Source organism: Petaurus breviceps, unplaced genomic scaffold (assembly GCF_028583685.1).
Source record: "Petaurus breviceps papuanus isolate PSGF00001 unplaced genomic scaffold, PetGlider_PUasm1.0 213, whole genome shotgun sequence".
NCBI classification, from domain to species: Eukaryota; Metazoa; Chordata; class Mammalia; order Diprotodontia; family Petauridae; genus Petaurus; species Petaurus breviceps.
This window is the reverse complement of record NW_027185860.1, coordinates 15,315,386-15,336,678: the sequence shown is the minus strand read 5'-3', so window position 1 is coordinate 15,336,678 and position 21,293 is coordinate 15,315,386. Positions and strand designations below refer to the sequence as shown.

The 21,293-nt window shown below is 36.0% G+C and overlaps 1 protein-coding gene across 1 annotated transcript in view; it reads left to right on the top strand.

Annotated features, from left to right (window-relative positions):
* The window catches only part of PROS1 (protein S), a 96,606-nt gene that overhangs the window by 63,534 nt on the left and 11,779 nt on the right, over positions 1-21,293 (top strand). Inside the window, exons 9-13 of the mRNA XM_069093935.1 lie at positions 1,782-1,971; positions 5,971-6,138; positions 11,046-11,214; positions 14,464-14,612; positions 16,485-16,710. Coding sequence (XP_068950036.1) covers positions 1,782-1,971; positions 5,971-6,138; positions 11,046-11,214; positions 14,464-14,612; positions 16,485-16,710 — 902 coding nt within the window. The remainder of the gene's footprint in view (positions 1-1,781; positions 1,972-5,970; positions 6,139-11,045; positions 11,215-14,463; positions 14,613-16,484; positions 16,711-21,293) is intronic.

Sequence of the window (21,293 nt, the reverse complement as noted above, 5' to 3'; positions counted from 1 at the left end):
CGCTGTGGAACCCTTTTCTTAGAAATGTGTTAGGAAACCTATCTAGCCTTTCCAGGTTTCTCCTACTTCCTATCACTGGAATTTATCTTTAGGGTGAGCCTTCAGTGACTGCTGGGTAAGGGTAATTTTTGTTGGAGCTGTCACTGCCCTCCTCAAGAATGTCATTTTATGGTAGTAATGTAGTGGGGCAATAACAGAAGAATCACCTTCATGGGTGCTATAGCATATTTCTCTCTGATGACTAGAGCCTACCCCAAGGGAAGTACCCTCATCTTATTATATTGTTCAGTAGGGATGCTGAACCAGAGAACGCTTCCAGGGAAGCGATCAGGCCTGGATTCTATAGTGCCATTCAGTTAGGGAAACAACTTTCCTTTTGTTGGATGTCCAAGAGTCCCTTACAGTATTTAACTTGCAAAGACAAGTTGAGAATTACTTCTCTTTTAAGTCTTGGTGATATTTCAAAGCAAATGACAATGTACCAAAAAGGTCACATGACTTAAGTTTCTTCTTGATTTAAGCTCTTAACATCTTCAGGTCCCAAGAATCCCTTTATGATTAATATAATTTTTACGCAGTTATAAGAATCTTTCCAAGAAACTATGGGGAAAATATCTTCATTATATCTCTAACTTTAGAACTGTTGTATAATTTTATATGTAAGATACAACTGCAAACATCTTCCTGAACAAATACCTCTTTAAGCTCAGATCTGACCATGTGATTTCTACTCAATCAACTCCAGTGTCTTCCTGTTGCCTCTAGGACAAAATAAAACTCCTTTATTAAACTTTTAAAGCTCTAAACAAGCTGTTCCTAACCTATCTTTCTAGAGTCATTAGATATAATTTTCTCTCCCTCCAGCATTCTGTGATCCAGCCAAATTGAACTCTCTTTTCTTCATACTCATTTTTCCATCTGTATTTGCACTGACCTCCTTATATGCATTAAATGCACTCCCTCCTTACCTCCACTTCACAGAATCCCTCTCTTACTTTAACATGCAGCTTAATCTCCATCATTTTCATGAAGCCTTTGCTGATTCCCCCATCTACTAATGTCCTCCTTTCAAAATTACCTTGTATGTATAAGTTGTATATATTCATATTTATTTGCTTTATATTTATTCTATATGCAATTTTTATGTACTTTAGTTTCATTCTTTATACATGCAGCCTCAGCGCAGTATACACAGTACCTGGCACACAGCAAAGCTTAATAAATACTTATTGATTGGTATGATGAGCACTATGTTAAGCACTTATTTTTGTCTCATTAAATGTTTTAATGTTTCCACGCTGTTTCTTTCAAAATCTGTTAAGATGGTGAGCAAATGAATATTTAAGTTTGCATGAACTCCAGAAGTTGCCAGTTTTTTGTCTCTTTAAACTGTATGACGGCAAGAGACACGAGTTAGATAAATTATCTTTGAAAATCCTCACAATTCAAATCAGATTTGCAAGAGTCTAAAGTTGGAGGGAGGAATGGGGTGGAATTCACAGACATAAAGGAAAGATAGAAACTTTATTAGGCTTTCGGTGACTTGGAAACGTATCTGTAAACTGGAAAGAAAGCAAAATAATTTCTATATGATGTAATAGATTAAAAGAGAATCTACCCAAAGATCTAATTCTGACTTTTTTTTTTATTAATTCCAAGGAGCCAGATAATTAGTTGCTCTTTTGAATCAGTAAATTTTTGCCAATATAATTAAAAGAGTTATGTACTAAGTCTTCTAAAATTTCACGTGTTGAATAACATTCCTCTCATTCTGCTGTTAGATTTTCAGCTGAATTTGATTTTCGGACCTATGACTCAGAGGGTGTTATACTCTATGCAGAATCCCTTGATCACTCAGCATGGTTCCTGCTTGCCGTTCGTGATGGGAGGATTGAAATTCAGTTCAAAAATGAACATGGGACTAAAGTCACAAGTGGTGGTAAAATTATTAATGATGGCCTATGGAATATAGTAAGTTTTAAAATGATCAGTCTCAATTTTTGTTATGTCTCTATAATAACATATATTATGTAATTATATATTATAATTATATTATATATGATAATATATAATATAACATATACTTGGTACATATATATATAATCTCAGTAATAATTGATCATAGTAGCAATTAAATGACAACTTCTGGAGAAGGAAATGGCAAACTACCCCATTCTCTTAGCTAAGAAAACCCCATGGACAGCATGGTCCATGGGATCACGAAAAGTCATATATGACTGTAATAACTGAACAACAACAAATGTCACTTTATTAAATATCAACCTTGATGTTAAATTTAGGTTTATCTGATGTTGCGTAAAATAGATGCAAAATAAACTACGTATTATTGTAATAGAATGGGGATTGATTCCCTGACAATATACCTATAGTATTCCTATCACTTTATAAAGTTTGATGCATATCTTAGAGGGCATACTTGTTATTACCTCTGGATTATACTTTTACCTCTTATTGCCTCCATTAGGTGACTGTATGAGGCAAAGTAGAAAGAGCATTGTCCCAGAAACTGAGAGACTCTAGTTTTGTCCCTATCTATATCTATAAATCTATGTAAGATTTCTTCATCTGTAAAATAAAACGGTTGGATTATCATCATCTATAAGGTCCCCTCTATTCCTAAATCCAGTTTCTCATTTTCATTTAGTCATAGTCCATGCCTGATTATGACCCTATGCTCAACAGTTGTTTCTATCAAAAAGATACACATTTTTAATAACAAATTACTTTTTACATATATAAAGGTAAATTGATAAATGGCTTTTACACATGAAGTAGAAAGTGAATTATGTATCCTCTTGCCAATGGGAATGCTTTGGAATCAAACATTTCAATTAATCCTCCAAAATAAGTGTTCACCCTGGTTACTGTGAACTATGCTTTCTGTAATAGAGAGCATAGAATACTTTTTCAAGAAAAGGGAAAAAGAGATTATTGCCTGTCTCTACTGAGAATTAGTCACTAATAGGAGTTATACTAATAGGAGATTAGAAGTCATTGCTTCTCTGTTCAGAGGAATAGACAGAAAGTGATTTGTTCAATGGCAGCTAGCAATTAATCATCACTGCTCACTGCCAAAATAGAACACTGAAAAGCAGCATGGCACATTGGGGGAAAAAGGTGGAGTTAAAAGTGAAGAGGCCTGGGTTCAAGTCCTAGCTTCGACATGAACTTGTATAACTCAGGGCAAATTGCTTCACTGTCTTGACTCCATTTGCCTCATTTGTAAAATAAGGGAGTTGGACTTGCTGTTCTTAAAGCCCTTTTCAGCCTAATGGCCTCTGATTTAAGAGCCCATGACTGGCATATGCTGAGGAGCTATGTAAAAGTAGATGATCAGATTCCCCTATACTAGGATTAAATCTCCTACTTCGATAGCAGTGGGTACCAGTACCTTGCCAATAAAAGAGAATTCAGTAAAGTGACTGGAAGGGAAGTGATGCTGTTCATTCTATGGGGCCTTCCCAGTAGTGTAGTAAATATGCTAGTAAATGTCAAGCTCTTGCAAATCAGGACAAATTGGAACCCTTGCCCTGAATTTTCAGCTACTTTGATACTTCAGCTACTTTCACCATAGTGTCCCCTACATTCTGCCAGAAGCATGTCTCTGATAAGGGTCATGTGATGAGAGGTCATGGTAGTGTCCTTCATGATTTTGATTTCATAGGTTGAGGTATACCATAACAGACCTCCCATACATAAATATATATAATTAATTAGTCAGAATTTTGTGCTGACTCATATCATCTGATCTTCCATTGTGCCAGTTAACCCAGCTTTTACCACATTATTACCTTAATTATTTATATTCCAGAATCCTGCCTGATTTTAAGGAATAAATGTGCCATAGTACCTAGCACAGTGCTTTGCATATAGTAGGCACATCATAAATGCTTGTTGAATTGAATTAGTAGGAGGAGTACTGTCAAGAATCAGGAGATAATAATAACTTGCCTTTGTATAGCACTTAAAGGGTTGCAAATTGCTATAAAACATATTGACACATGCAATATATATGTTATTAACCCCATTTTACAGGTGAGTAAACCGAGGCTCTGAGAGGAAAAGTAATGGTAAAGAGGTGTTCAGACTGTCTCCCTAAACCTGTGAAATCAAAGATCATGGAGGAAATTTATTATAATCTCTTATGATTAAGCCCTTATCAGAGACAGAATATTGAACAGTATGGAACAATACACAATACTGCGTTTTTCTTATACTTCCTTCAACTAAGAGCTTCTTGTGAAAACAAACTCATTATATATTATATCATGATATGATCTTACTTTTAGAGGAACCTGTTTTTAGGACTAAATGCAATTTTCCAACTGATTAAGGTTTAAGAACTAGTAAGTAGCCCAGAGACTTTTAAATATGATAAATATGTGTATATATACACACATACATAGACAGACACACATTTTGTTTACATTAAAACATTTTAGTAATTTACGTATAATTTCCAGGTGAATGTTTTTCAATTTTTTTGAATAGTATTGTAATACATTACTGATTAAAAATTTGGCAATTTAGTAAGTTATGCTATAAAATGTTTCCTGGAAATTTATTTGGCATAGAAAGCTAAAAAAAAACAAAACATTCATTTTATATCAGAACTTCTAAAGGGTTTCCAGGGATGGGGAACCTCTGGCCTCAAGGCCACATGTGGCCATCTAGGTCCTTGGGTGCAGCCTTTTGACTGGGTCCAAGTTTTACAGAACAAATCCTTTTATTAAGGCAAATTGTTCTGTGAAATTTGAATTCAGTCAAAGGGCTGCACTTGAGGACTTAGAAAGCCACATGCAATGTCGAGGCTGTTGGTTCTCCACCCCTGATTTGATGGTAGTTTATTTATTAACTTAAAAACATTGGTAATAATCATGCTATAGAATATGCTTTAATAAAGTAACTAAATATACATTTTTAAATCTCACAAAAATAATTTTAGATGAAAGAAATTCAGCTTAAAATCAATTATTTGGAATAATTTTGTGATGCAGAGTAAGAAACATAACCCAGGTGGTGTTATCACAAAATAACATACACTAAAATTTGTCATATTACTTTATAATAGTGGGATAATGTAAGAAAGTTTTTGATATTTAGTTATATAGTTTTACATGAATAAATAAAAAAATTTGTTAATTTGCATAGATAATTTTTCTCCAATTTTCTTGATATATAAACAACTTTTAAACAAACGTTTTAAAATAATTGAAAGAACCTAATTAAAAATGAAATCTTGGTAAAGAGAATTAGCTTTCAGATCTTTTGATGTGCTATAACTTAAATTTCTTTAAATATCCTGGAAATGAAATATATCATATATATATATATATATATATATATATATATGGTTTAAGCAGCAGATAGGACTTTTGAAGTGCTAATTCTCCTTTACTTACTTTTTTTATTAAACATTTCTTTGCTCTTTTTTTGGAGGGGGGCGGGTAGGGCAACTGAGGTTAAGTGACTTGCCCAAGGTCACACGGCTAGTGAGTGTTAACTGTGTGAGTTTGGATTTGAACTCAGGTCCTCCTAACTCTAGGGCCAGTGCTCTATTTATTGCACCACTTAGCCGCTCCTCCATTACTTACTTTAAAATTTTTTTTTTAAAGCACTGATTAGGCAACTGTTTAATATCGTATAGTTGCCCTATACCTTCAAAAGTGCTAAATACACATGTAAACAATAAGTAATAAGGTCATCTACCCATTCTACAGTATAATCTATTTCATTTTTTTTTTATACTCCACTTTGTAGGACACTGGGATTTTAAAACTATTCTAAGGCAACTGGTGTTTTAATCTGTCTTTTCCTCATTGCTTTGGACTTGTGATCAAATGCTGTTACTTTAATTCAAGTTTTGTTATCTTTTCTAAGAGTAATTTAATTTATAAAATCCGACATTTCACACTGCAGCTAACTACAATATATTCCTATTGATTCTAGGTGTCTGTTGAAGAGTTAGAAAGCAGTATAAGTGTTAAAATAGCCAAAGAAGCAGTGATGAATATAAACAGCCCTGCTCGTCTTTTCAAACCTACCAATGGTTTTCTGGAAACTAAAGTGTACTTTGCAGGATTGCCTCGTACAATGGAAAATGGTCTTATGAAATCGGTAATGATTCAACCTCATAACATTTAGTACCTTGTATAGTTAAAGAGATACATGCAGCTGCTTTAACTATTTTCAGGATAGGATTACACCATATAATGAATGTGCTCACACCAGATTAGAATCAGTGTAACATTTATTTTGTACACAAGGGCTGTATGAAGCAGGATTAAAGAAATTTAGGAATATGTATTTATTGAGTTCCAGATTTTTTCCTTTCTTCCCTCTTCACCCACACCCACTGGGAAGATAAGCAGTTCAATATAGGTTGTACATGTCTAGTTACCAAAATCATTTCTGTAGTAGTCATATTGTGAAAGACTAACTATATTTCCCTCCATCATATCCCACACCCCACTTATTCTATTTTCTCCTCTGACGATCTCCCTTTTCAAAAGTACTTGCTTCTAACTACCCTCTCCCCCAATTTGCCCTCCCTTATATCATCCCCCCTCTTATCCCCTTCCCCTCCCCAGTTTCCCTATAGGGTAAGATATCCAATTGAGTGTGTATGTTATTCCCTCCTTAAGCCAAATTCAGTGAGAATAAAGTCGTCCCATTCCCTTTCACCTTCCTGCTCTTCCCCTCCATTGTAACAGTTTTCTCTTGCCTCTTTTATATGAGAGAATTTACACTAATCTATCTCTCCCTTTCTCCTCCCAAGAAATTCCTCTCTCACCTCTTAATTTTATTTTTTAGATATCATCCCTTCATATTCAACTCATCTTGTGTCCTCTGTCTATATATACATGTACATACTTATGCCCACACTCACATATATATATACACACACAGACACATACACCATCCTATTCATACATACATATATGTACGTATAGATATATATATCTATATATACACATATATATTCCCTTCAACTATCCTCATACTGAGAAAAGTCTCATGAGTTACAATGATCGTTTTTCCATGTAGGAATGTAAATATTTCAACTTAACTAAGTTCCTTATGATTTCTTTTTCCTGTTTGCCGTCTCATGCTTCCCTTGCTTCTTGCATTTGAAAGTCAAATTTTCTGTTCAGCTCTGGTTTTTTCATCAAGAATGCTTGAAAATCCTCTATTTCATTGAATGACCATATTTTCCCCTGAAGCATTATACTAAGTTTTTCTGGGTAGTTGATTCTTGGTTTTAATCCTAGCTCCTTTGACCTCCTTTGACCTTGAAATATCATATTCCAAGCCCTTCAATCCCTTAATGTAGAAGTTGCTAGCTCTTGTGTTATCCTGATTGTGTTTCCACAATACTCAAATTGTTTCTTCCTGACTGCTTGCATGATTTTCTCGTTAACCTGGGAACTCTGGAATTTGGCTATAATATTCCTAGGAGTTTTCTTTTGGGGATCTTTTTCAAGAGGTGATTGGTGAATTCTTTCAATTTCCAATTTTCCCTCTGGTTCTAGAATATCAGGGCATTTTTTCTTGATAATTTCTTGAAAGATGGTGTCTAGGCTCTTTTTTTTTTATCATGACTTTCAACTAGTCCAATAATTTTTAAATTATCTCTTCTGAATCTATTTTCCAGGTCAGTGGTTTTTCCAGTGAGATATTTCACATTGCCTTCTAGTTTTTCATTTGTTTGGATATGCTTTATAGTATCTTGATTTCTCATAAAGTCATTAGCTTCCAATTGCTCCAATCTAATTTTGAAGGAATTATTCTCTTCAGTGACTTTTTGAAATTCCTTTTCCATCTGGCAAATTAGAGTTTTTAAGGCATTCTTCTCCTCATTGGCTTTTTGGGCCTCTTTTGATATTTGAATTAATTTATTATTTTAAGGTGTTATTTTCTTCAGTATTTGGGAGGGGGGCTCCTTTATCAGGCTGTTGACTTACTTTTCATGATTTTCTTGCATCATTCCCATTTTTCTTCCCAATTTTCCCTCCACTTCTCTTACTTGATTTTCAAAATCCTTCTTGAGCTCCTCCATGACCTGCAAGCAATTCATATTTTTCTTGGAAGATTTTGATGCAGGAGTTCTTACTGTGTTGTCTTCTTCCCACTCCATGCTTTGATCTTTTTTGTCCCCATAAAAAGAATCTATGGTCTGATTGCATTTCCTCTGCTTGCTCATCTTGCCTGTCAATTAGTTGACTTTTGAACTCTATGCCATGGTAGAACTCTGCTTCCAGAATGGAGAGAGCTTTGTTCCAAATTTCTGGGGTTTTCGAAGGTGCTGGACCTATTAGGAGGGTGCCGTCTTGACAGCCACCACAAGCTCTAGCATAGTGGCCACACACCCCAAGACGTGATATAGATCCAAGCAGGTTAAAGCAAGATCAATTATCTTCTGAATGGTCACTTGGTCCACCTCTGATCTGTAGGCCAGGAGCTCTGGAATCAGCCATGAGGCATCAGCTTCAGCCGCTATGCCTCCTGCACTTGTTGCCGAGGGGGTAGGGGCCAGACCATGCTCTTTAGTCCCCGTGTTCCAACAGAGTTCCCCCCTGACCTTTTACTTTGTCTTTGGAGTTCATGGGTTGAAAAATCTGGAAATTGCCAAAGCTGCTGGCAATTCACTCTCCTGAATTGTCCTTCGGTCTCAGCTGGTTGGGGCTGCCCTGGCGCCAGAACCTTGGCTCACTCTGGACTGTGCTTGGCTCCCAGCTCAGTGTGACAGACCCTTCCTGTTCGGCCTGCCAGGCTACCTTCAGCAGAGATTTGTTTCTTTCTGTCACTTTGTGGGTTCTGTAGCTCTAAAATTTGTTTACAGTATTTTTTTTTACATGTATTGGAAGTGATTGGAGTGGGAGCTCATGCCAAGTTCATGCTTTCACTCAGCCATCTTGGCTCTGCCCCCAGGAATATACATTTAAAGATAAAGCCTAGGAAATAATAGAAATATTTACATACATCACCAAATTGGGGGAACACCTACATCTGCCTCATGTGGCTAGGGAGTCCAGGTTCAGCCTCTAGAGTACCTCTAGGTCCAGGGCAGAGCGTCTTCCCCACAGGTGAACTCCGAACAGTTGGGGGATCTCTTCAGGTTTTATCCAGTTTTAGACAAAAAAGGCATTGGACCAATTAAGGGGCTTGTCGCTAGAGCATTACATGTCTTAGAGTAGCTAACTGCACTGGATGTGTTGCAACTCTGGACTGGACCAGAGTCCAAAGGAGTAAAACATCTGTGATTGATATACAAAATGTCCATTCAAAAGGATGCAAGATAGATTCTGTTTGTTCCTAGAACGGCGGCTAACACTTCTAGGAAGAGGAATGGGCCAAGGGCAGTTTGAACTTCAAGTCCTGGGAACCAGGGCAAGGTACCATTTTAGTCCTGGGAGCTTGGCTCCTATTCCAAGGAGAAAAGACAACATATGTGTTCACATAGTCCTATAAATGTACAGAGAAAGTCTTTACTATATCATTAATCCTTCATACCTATAGCATACTTTTAGTACTTTCATTGTTTCAGAGATATTTAAATATCAGCAATGATAGTTTATGTAATACTTGCAGAAAAATCAATACCAAAAACATAGTTTAGGAAAGAAGGATACAGGCTTTTACTGAATGCTTACTATGTAGTAAGCACTGTACTAAGTACTGGAGATACAAATACAAGCAAAAAGACAATCCCTGTCCTCAAAGAGCTTACATTCTAGTGGGGAAAACAACATACAAAGGGAGCTAAAACCTATGGAAAGGGGAAAGTCTGGAAATGAGCAGCAGTGCCTGGAATGGCCGGCCTAGAGCCCTCCACACAACTGAGGCTCCAGGGAGAATTCACCTCTAGGCATGGCAGATGGATGTTTCAGGGTGAGAAAGCCACAAGGGTGCTTGGACGTTTCATGGAAAGAATGCTCCAGGCACTGATGAAAGCTCATAAATGAGCTCCAGCAAGTGAGGAGTGGCTTTGAGGTCAGAACAGCCTAGATCAGAGCTTGGAGGGGAACATGAGAATTTTTTCCATTTATACAAATTTTAATTTGACTTTGGGCCAACATAAACTCCAGATTTCTATCTAGTATTCCATATCTAGTCTATATGATTTTGTGAAAAGGTGCTGGATTTATAACCAGTGAGCCTGAGTTCTAATCTATGTTCTGCTACTATCAGTCCATTAGGTCTGTTCTAGCTCTCAGTTCTGTCTCTTTTGTCTGATGCTTCCACTGCCTCTGAATCCTATAATAAATAGACAACCAACATAGGTCCTTCCTTACTGTTGTCTTAGATTTGGAGCTGTCTTGATTTTATGTATTTGTATATCAGAAATATGTGTCTTTACTTTCTCAATGTTCTTCAAATTCTATTGATCTGACTTAATGTATGGATAGATGTCTGAGAGAATAGCTACATTGCTATTGCAGATTGGTGGGTGGGGTATGTGAGTGGAAAATTCCTTTCCCTCTACCAAATTAGGTTCTTCCTTACTGTTGTCTCCTGCTTACATTATCTCCAACACTAGAATGTAGTTGACTCTGTCTTCATGGCTTAGGTTTTCAAAGCTCCATGAGTTGTAAACAGTTTTCAGTTCAGCCAATGCAGGAAGATGATTTATAGAAACATTAATAACTATTGACACTTTAAAACCTCATCCTCTATGATTAAACTCAATGACTGTGTCAACTGATCTTGGTCGGAGGAGGACCTTACAATGACATATCTGTGTCACCAAGTGCTAAATAGTTTGATGAAGACTCAAGTTTTTATAGGACAGGAAGAAAAAATAACTTTTGATTGCAATTTTTTAGCTAAATGAAAATATCTTTTAATAATTAAGAATGACTAAAAAGTTGTGATGTTTTAGCAAAGAAGGGAATTTCCCTTGAAAGTGAAAACCTAGTTTGTTGGATAGTAAAAAAAATACATTGTCAGTATTTTGCTTACTTTGTCCACTTTGGGTGCATTGAAAAATTAACTCATTAATCTCTGTTCCAAATCTTGTATAGATTAATCCTCGCCTAGATGGATGTATTCGTGGATGGAACTTGATGAATCAAGGAGCTTCAGGAGTAAGAGAAATTATTCAAGAAAAACAAAACAAACATTGTTTGGTCTCTGTGGAGAAAGGCTCCTACTATCCTGGTTCTGGAGTTGCCCAATTTGACATTGACTATAGTAAGTTATCCCCTTTCTTCTAAATTAAAGAGAGAAATTAATGCATTTAAAGTTCTGAAATGTTATTATTTATTATGTGTTTGTAACTTACCTTCTTTTAATAACTGATACTAAATCACATAAAGCCATAGCCATATATTCTTATATTCATATTCAAATATTCCTACTTAATTTGTAGAAGAATTCTAGTGGTATTTCTACTTTGAAATTAGAAAACTACTTATAAAGTAATATTTTGAAGCCTAAAAATACTTAGTCCTAATTTGATGACTTATTATGATGTACAGGCAAACTTAGGTTCTCTAAGGTTATGGCAGTGGAATATAAGATGGAGAGGCATCATCAAAAGGCTAGCCACCAAATAATGAATACTTTTGGTCCAGCAACTCATGAAATCATCTGCTATGGTGGAGAATGCTTAAGAGCCACACTAATGAGGGAAATTTTATTCATATAGAGCAACAGGACCACAAGATATAGAAATGAAAAGTGCCTAAGTGGTTGTTTAGTCCCGTAGCTCTTAATATTGAGTCCATGATCCCTCCCCTAAGGAATTTGTCGATATATTTTGGGGAAAGAGGGTCTATAAGGAAAATTATGTCTGTTTCAATATAATTGGTTTCCTTTTTAATCTTTCATATTTTATACATCTAAAAACATTATTCTGAGGCTTTGCCAGGATGCTAAAGAGGTTCATGACACAGCAAATGTTTAGGAATCCCTTGGTCTATTCCAACCCTCCCAGTTTCAGTGAAGAAAATGAGACACAGAGAAGGGAAGTGACTTGTCTAAAGTCACATAGTAAGTGGCATCATTAGAATTTGAACTTTGGTTCTCTGGCACCAAGTCCAGGACTCTTTCCAAGATATCATATAGCATGTATTTTTTCTTATTTATTTGTGGGATTTTTTTTTGCAGTTTTTTTGTTTTAAACTTATACAAAATAAGAAATGAAAAAAAGAAACAAACTTGAATATTAAAACTAAAATAACACAAAATAAAGGAAAAAAAGCATCGCCATGTGGACAGCAGAACATGATAGAGGATTAAAAAATTTATTCAGCAATAAATTTCTGTTTCAAGAAAGCCTATGTAACAAATGCTGTGCATTGTGTTGTGAGCTGTCTGTCTTTTCTTTGTCTCCTTGTAAGTTTTCTTTGGTTCTCTGCTGTGCAATTTTTACTTTGTTCTTTTTTCTCCTCTTCATCTACCCACTTCCCCAAAGGCTGCAATTAAACTTGCACATATAGATAGATAAATACATAGATAGATATACACACACAGACACACATATACATATATACATATGCATACACATATACACATATGCACATACATATGCATAAATGGAGATATATACACAAAGATATACATATATACATCTACACACATATACCCATACATATATACACTTATACACATATACTTATATATCAATAATCGTAGTCATATATAGACATATATATTCATATGCATCTACGTAAGACTGTACTATATTTATTTATCCTCTGTTTCTTTGAGGGTGGATAACCTCTTCCTTCATAAGTCCAAGTCTTACCATATTTTTCCAAGTTTACCAGCTTGTTATTTCCTACACCATAGCAACATTCCCACCTTATGTTGTGTAGCAATTGGTTTTGGAGGGGGGAAGGCAGGGCAATTGGGGTTAAATGACTTGGTCCAAGGTCGCTCAGCTAGTAAGTGTTAAGTATCTGAGGTCACATTTGAACTCAGGTCCTCCTGACTCCAGGGCTGGTGCTCTATTCACTATGCCACTTAACCACCCCTAGTAGTTGTTTTAAATAGTTAAAAACAAGGTTGATAAATATGACTGACACATAGTGTAGTTTCCCTATTTTTCTCTTTTCAGAAAAAAAAACTTTGTCAGAGATCATGATTACCACCCTGTTCCCTTTCCCCAATTAAATTCTACTCCTGATTTTTATTTTATGTTTGTGTGTATCTCTTATTTCTCACCCTCCTGACTCCTCTACTTTACTTCTGCCCTCCTATTACTTAACCTACTCCCCCATCTCCATGGACCCCTCCCTTATCCTCCCATTCCCATTAATCTAAACATCCTTCTATAACCCCCTTTAACCTCTCCTCTCACCTTCCTCTCTAAAATTCCTTCTCTTACCCTCTCCTCCCTCCCTATCCCCTTAGTGTTTTGTTGCTTTCTGAATTTAGAAGACTTTTATACCCTTCTAGATATATGTGTATTTCTCCATCTTGAACCCACTCCCAATGGCAGTAGGGTTCCAAAAGTGATGTATTTGTGTTTCCTTTAAAATATTTTTGATACTTTTTTTTGAACAACAAATACTCAACCTACTCCTTGCTTACTCCTTCCTCACTAATGGAGAATAATTCCATAAATACTTAACCAAAATGACCTAATAAAATAATTGTGGCTAAAAAGGAAGTCTGTATTCTGTGACTGTAATCATTCACTGTCAACATTGTCCATTATATTTCTCCTCTTTTGTTAACTTTATTTAACATGGTTATCTATTCTGCATCAAGAGAACAGAGAATTTACTTTCTCTCTATAACTTCAGTATCTAGCAAATGCTTAAGTGCTTAATAAATGCTTGTTGAATCGAATTAATTTTACCTTGAAAATTGTCTTTGCTTCTGATGCAGAATGATTGTTGTTCTAATTACAAAGTATAATGGAATGTTTAGAACATTTCTCTATTAAGTTATTATCACTCCTCCATACCCTTATGCCAGCTTCTGTATTTCACCATCATACCTCCCTTTCTTCTTTTCCCTGAGAAGCTCAGAAACTAGAACTTAATTGTACTCTTAATCAATCAGAAAAAAGAAACATGGCACAGTAAACAGCTTTTTTCCTGATAGCAGACCATAAAATGGGACAATATTCAATATCTCTTGAGCCATAGTCACTGTGAAAGGCATCTTGCTATTAAAAGCTAGTAAAGAGAAGCTAATGCCATTGCTGGAAGTGAAAAATATCCACCGCTATAAAAAGAAACAAAGATAAACTAAAGTACCAGAACCTAATTTGTTTTTTTCCACTTTGGATTTTTCTAATTTGTCTCCTTTGGGGAAACTCAGGGATCTATTGATGAATGAGACTGGACAAAAGCAAGATCTTTCACTTTTTATACAAGGTAGACAATGGATACTCTGTTCACCTTCCAAGTTATTTGACTCTTCTGGGGAATGTCCCAATAATATCTTCATGCCTGCTTCTATTTCTCCTTGCTTCATTTGGCACAGATAGCATACTCAATGCTGAAGGGTGGCAGATAAATGTAACCGTGGATTTCCGACCATCTACTGGCACTGGTGTCATGCTTGCCTTGGTTTCTGGTGACACTGTTCCTCTTGCACTATCTTTGGTAGACTCCAGCTCTTCAGGATTACAGGTAATTTTACTCTAAATAAATTTTACATCAAAACATTGGGAGGGCAAAGGAAATTTAATCAAAGCAGCTATTGTTATCTTGTTAGCCATATTTTCAGTAGACTCAAATATGCAAATGGATCTATGATCTCAATGATAGGGGTATACCCTTGACTGATGCAGATTACAATATATCCAATTAGTCTATTCAGTAATGACATACTCCCTAAATGAAGGGCATTAAGTTATATGGATCTTAAAGGTTCTTTCAGCTTAATGATTCTCTTTTTCAGTGTCATTAACCAAAATGATACCAGTATTATTACTTTCCAGTCAGATGTCTAGGATGCTGAAGGGTGGTGGTGTGGGAATGAGGACTGATGTATAGATTATATGCTACTATTTTACACCTCTCTTCTTTTACCCGGACGCTAGTTATCAATTGACAACCAAGAATAAATGCTACCAATAAAGTTTCAGACTTTTCTTATGTACCACTCATCAACACTTAACCCTGTGTGACTGTGAGAAGGAAATGAAGGAAGTTTCCCTCCTCCTATTAGGAATAGGGAAGGTTGGATGCTCAGAGCATCTCAAACCCATTCAATTCTTATTTTTGACCACCTCAGGGCGACTGATTTTGCTCCTATCCAATCATTATAATAATTATTATAATTATGTAATTATAATAATTAATTAGCACTTAACTATATTGCTTATTTCCAAGGGACTATAATGAATGTTTAAGATTTAGAAAGTATTTACAGGGAAGACATTCTAAATGAAAGTCTGTCTCCACTCTTTTAAAGTAGGCCATAAACTAGAAATTTGGTTTTATGCAGGTAGATTCCCCACATCTACCACACTTCTAGCCAGCTATACCTTGAAACTCAAAAGTCTCTGTGATCAGGAAGAAGACTAACTAGAGATAGACTGATTGGGATCATATTTTTGTTACCTCCTCTTAAAAACTGTTCTAGAGTATAAAGCTGGGGGATAGTAAATATATCATCTCAGCTTTTGACCATAAGACACCCAGTTACTGTTATATGGCAAATTAGAATCCAGGATACTTTTATTCCAAGATAAGAATAGAGACAACAAACACTGGAACCTACCCAGCAGTTTTTGTGGGACCAAAGCTGGGATTTCATTGGTTTAGGAAACTGCCTTGACTAGTACAGATCAGTAATCTCTTGTCTCACAGAGCTGGGGAGCTCTGAGATTTTAAGGGACTTGCATATAGTCAGTCACTCAGCTTGCATGTGTTAGAGGCAGGAGGTTTTCCATGATTCTGAGGCCAATTCTTTATCTACTACACCATGCTGTCCAACAAAATTACCATGAATTTATTTTGTTTACATTTTGTATATTCTTATGCACACATGCTGCCTCTCCCAATAGAATCTAAACTGCTTGAAAGCAAGAACAATTTCATTTTTGTCTTCATAACTCCAAGACCCAGAATAGTCACAGGCACATAGATGGAACTTAATAAAAGCTTTCTTGGTTTATTGATTAATTTTACTTGCCATCAGAATTAACTTATGCTATTTGTGAGAGGTAGTCTGTTCTCAGTGTTATGGTCACCCACATTTTTGTGTCTGTAATTACCTAAGTACCTTGAACATTTTGCTGAATTAATAGAAACAAAGTGTTGACTTGCTGAGTCTTTGTTTGGAAACCATAGTGAACTGATAATTCTAAGGCCAATAGTAATTTATTGTTAATATATTTTATCACTGGCATGAGAACTTAAACTTAAAAAGTGTCTATTAACTTGAAGTGTCTGTTGTATGTACCTCCCCTGTAGAAATACAATAAAATCTTAAATATTCAGTCTAAATAAAATTATTATTATTTGCTTACAACAAGTATTTGTTTTGCCTCTCAGGATATTCTAGTAACTGTTGAAAATACCATTGTATCTCGAATGGAAGCTAAGAAATTATGTACCCATGAAAATTTCAAAGTGGAACTCAGAGTCAGCAGAGGGTTGCTGGAATTGACAAACAGCTTAAAAGGAGAAACTATTTACCATGAGGATCTGAAATCAAAACTTACCATCTTGGACAAAGCAATGATGGGAAAAATAGCTACCTATTTGGGTGGCATTCCAGGTATCTCTTTAAAATTCTAGAATACTAGGGACCCCAGAAGTATGAGACTGAGAGATGTGAACTAGTTGATAATATAATTAGGTGGCTTTGTGACTGGTTGAATGATAAGGTCTCTGTCCTTAAGTACAGAGGTAAGATGTACATAAGCAGAAATAATCTCCTCTACAGGTAGTTATACATCCCTTACTTGAAGACCTCTATTGATAAAAATTAATTTAAGATCACATTAGCTTTTTTGCTGCAGTGTCATTCATATTGAGTATGTAGCCTACTAGAGTTTTCAAAAAAAATATTTGTGTAGTTGATAGCCTGAATATAGAACTTTATATTTATGTAGTTGATAGCCCAACTGTAGAACTTTATACTTATTCATCTTCAATTTCATTTTACCATATTTTCCTACTATTCTAACATGCTAAGAATTTTTTGGATTCTGGTTCATTCATCTATTATGTTACTGATGAGGGGGGGTGTTTTGGGAACCCCAACAGCAAGATTCCCTGGGAAGCAGTTTGGAATGAATTCACGGACTCAAGCATTCTCTAAGTCAAGGTGGTAAAAGTTTATTATTATGCTTTACAGAGGGCAAGAGTTCTTAGGGAATCTGCAACCTTAAAGGGGTAGAGTTAAAGTTTTATATGATATTCCATAGTAAAACATATGCCAATTATTCTAACTAGGTGAGTCAGGATGGGATTAGGAAGGAGTTAAGGAGTGGTCAGTTCTTAAAGGAACATACACTTTTAATATCTACTGTGCAGGCATATTGCCCAGAATTCACTGGGAAATAGCCCAAGGGATGGGGTAGGGGGGTGGCTGCCTGGAGGTGTGGTTTTAGGCTTGAAATGTCACTAAGTCAGCTAGCAGTCAGGGCTGACTGGGAAAACTCAGGTGTTCAAGACAAGATAGATGTTGGGAATAAACTTATGCTCCAAGCTAACAAGGGATACAGGATGGAAATAATGAGCTAGGGAGTATACATATGACTGAGTGTAGGTTATATACAATAGGTATGACCCAGTACACAGCTGCTTCAGCCAGTACACAATTGGGTCAAACTACTAAATGCTATAGGTGCAGCTGACCACTGTAACAGGAAGAGAGATAAGTATTTTGCTAGAGTATGCTGCCCTTGAGTTAGAGAGAAACTGCCTGAGACAGTGTTTTGAGGCTAGGGAGATTTGAAACTAGGGAGAAATGTGATTTTGGAACTGGATGTGATTTTACAAACTGTGGTTCAAGCAGAGGCATCTAAGCACCCCATCATTAGGTTTCCCTCTCTTTAGGTCAACTGCAAATTCAGTAGGTATGCTAACTATACCTTCATCTAAGCCACTGACATAATTGTTACACAAGGACACAAAACCTTGTGGAATTCCACTACGAGCTTTTTTCGAGTTTGACATCCATCTATTTATCACTACTTTTTTTTTCTTTTTTGTACATTCAATTAATTCCAAATCTGTCTAATCATACTATTGCCCAGCTTTCATCTTTTCATCATGTGCACAAGGATAACTTTAGACTTTGTCAAATACCTTGCTGAACTCCAATTTTAATGTGTTTATGAAGGTGAGATACCCTGTCAAAAGGATATGAATGATGTAAATCTGGTATGGTTTTTTCTTGGCAATCCTCTGTTGTCTTGTAGCAAGACTTCCCTTTCTAAATGCTCGCTAACCATTCATTTAATAATATTTCCTACAATTTTACAGAGAATGGATGTCAATCCCACTCAACTATCATTCAAGAACCTACCTTCTTCCCCTTGTTGAAAATTATAAAAACACTTGATAATTTCTAGTCCTGTGAAGTACTTCTCTGATTCTTAGAGATTTCTCAGAGTTCACAGATAAGGATTTAGTAATCACATCCACCAGTTCTTCAATATCCTACAAGTTGTAGTTCTTCTGGGCCTGGTGACTTTAACTTAATCCTTCTTGAATTGACTTCCTCTGTAGAATTCAATTAAGGTAGACTGATGTACAAAGTTACAAGCATAATCAGTTTATTAGTAAAGCACAAATTAACCAGTAAATAGGATCTCAACTTCCCCACCATGTAAATGTGAAGTAATAACAGTAATAAGAATACATAAATTTTAATAAATATAATAAAAGTAAAAATAGTAATAATTATAAGTAAAAGTAATAATATCATTATTATTATTTAGACTTAAGATGTATTCATTTTGGAACTGGTTTGAATTTGAAACATTATCTTTGGCCTTCCTTTGCAGAAAAACACTAAGTTGTCCATCCCCTTAAATCAACATTAGAACTACCAACACACATGCCAGCCTTCTCATTATTACTAGATCTTCATGAGAATAGTCTGTGCATTCATGAGGGAGGCAGGTGGCACAGTGCATAGAGTTCCTGAGCTCAAATCTAGCCTCAGATGCTTACTAACTCTGGGCAAGTTACTTAACCCTGTTTGCCTCAGCTTCCTCATCATTAAAATGAACTGGAGAAGGAAATGTCAAACCACTCCAGTATGTTTGCCAAGAAAACCCCAAATGGGGTCACAAAGAGTAAGACATGACTGAACAACAACTATTGGTTCATTGATAACAACACTAATGAGAAAGGAAGCAGGCAAGCATTCCAGGCATTTTCTCCAGTGTGATGAATGATCAGTCACAGCTGATTGAGAAGTGAAGAAAATCCAAGATTATGCAGTATTTGTTATTGACATCAAGAAAACATGACTCATTCATGCAAAAAGCAGCCTTGGAGGCTCTCCTCAGAAAAGACAATTCCCTCTGATTACATTAAAAACCCACAGGACTCCCAACCTGCCCTTCTCTCTTCCTAAACTTTCTCCTCGTTAGTATTATTATGTGTGGAATCTGGTCCCTGTGTTATTAGTAAAGGCTGTCTTTGACTTCTCCCTCTCTTTCATTTGTCACAGTCCAGCCAAATTCTGTTGATTCCTTTTTTTACTACATCTTTTAAACTTCTCTTTAGTCTTCCAGTAGTGTCACCCTAGTATTGGTCTTCATTACCACAACCACTTCTCAGATTAGCAACCAATGACTTCTTATGGGTCTTCTCATCTCCACTCTTGGTCTCCTCCAAACCATCCTTAATACATCTCCCCAGAATAATCTTTTTACAGGTAGATTTAGTCATATCATGGTGGGAATAGGGTCGGGGGGACAGCTTTGTGACACAGTAGTTAGAGTTTTAGACTTGGAATCAGGAGGACCTGAGTTCAAAGCCAGCCTCAGAAACTAACTAGCTGTGTGACCCCAGGCTTGTCCCACTTGCCTCAGTTTCCTCATCTATAAAATGAGCTGGAGAAGGAAATGGCAGACTACTCCAATACCTTTGCCAAGAAAACCCTAAATGGAGTCATGAAGAGTTGGACATGACTAAACAACAATAGCAAGTCATGTCACTCCTTTAAAAAATTCTTTTGTGGTTACCTACTGCTTATAAGAAATCCCTGAAATTCTTTATTATTCAATGTCCTCCACATTCCATTCCACCTTTACAAGCTCATTTCGTGATATATGCCTTATACATTTTACCCTGTAACCAAAATGCCTATTTTTGCCCTCTTTCATTTGTGTTGAGCCATAATTCTTAAAATGATCCATGATCCAAAATTAATAATAGCTAAATATTTATATCATGCTTACTATGTGCCAGGCACTGTACTAACCACTTTACCAATATTATCTAATTTAATGCTCACAATATCCCTGGGAGGCAGGTGCTATTTTTATCATCCCTATTTTACAGATGAGGAAACTGAGGCTAATAGAGATCATGTGAATTAAGGAGGGTCACAAAGCTAGTAAGTGTCTGAGGCTGAATTTTTACTTCGATATGCATAATTCCAAGCTTGATATTCTATCTACTGAAACATCAAGCTGAACAAATTGTATTCCCTCTAACATGGTGCTCCTTTGTGTTCGTTTGGCCTGGCACAACTGTTCTTCATGTTTTTGTTTTCTTTAGATCCACTTCTGCTTCCTCATGCAGTGCAGAAGAGGCTAATGCTGGAGACCACATGTGATAGCTTCACTCTCATTGATAGAGGAAGCAGTCTGTTAGAGTAACTTTAGCAAATGTTTTCTTTTCTGTTATCAGTTTGTTGTTTTGATTTTGTCCTTAGCAATTTCTGGGACATTATAGTTGAACTAGGTGTCATGACAACCTTTCAATACATTTATTTTACCTCCATCACTTCTTGACATTTTATAAAACAGTGTTGATCATAATCTTCCATCATTGTCGAAGGTTTTGGAAATTATTTTTATCATAAGCTGGTGCTGCTGTTGGCTGCCATATCTCTCTGCTTAAGAAAGAGATTGAGTGTTTTCTGACTGAGGTAGTTTCTGGACTCTTGGTTTCCTTACTGGGGTAGCTGTTTTGCTTTTATACTCAAACAATTAAGTGTTAAAACTTAAAGTTGATGATAGTCAACTTCAGAGGCCATTGCTTTACCCATTTTTAGCATCAATAGATTGTTTCAATCAGTTAGCATGGATTATTTTGACTGAATACTGTACCTTTTCATTTATATTATCTATCTATCTATCTATCTATCTATCTATCTATCTATCTATCTAT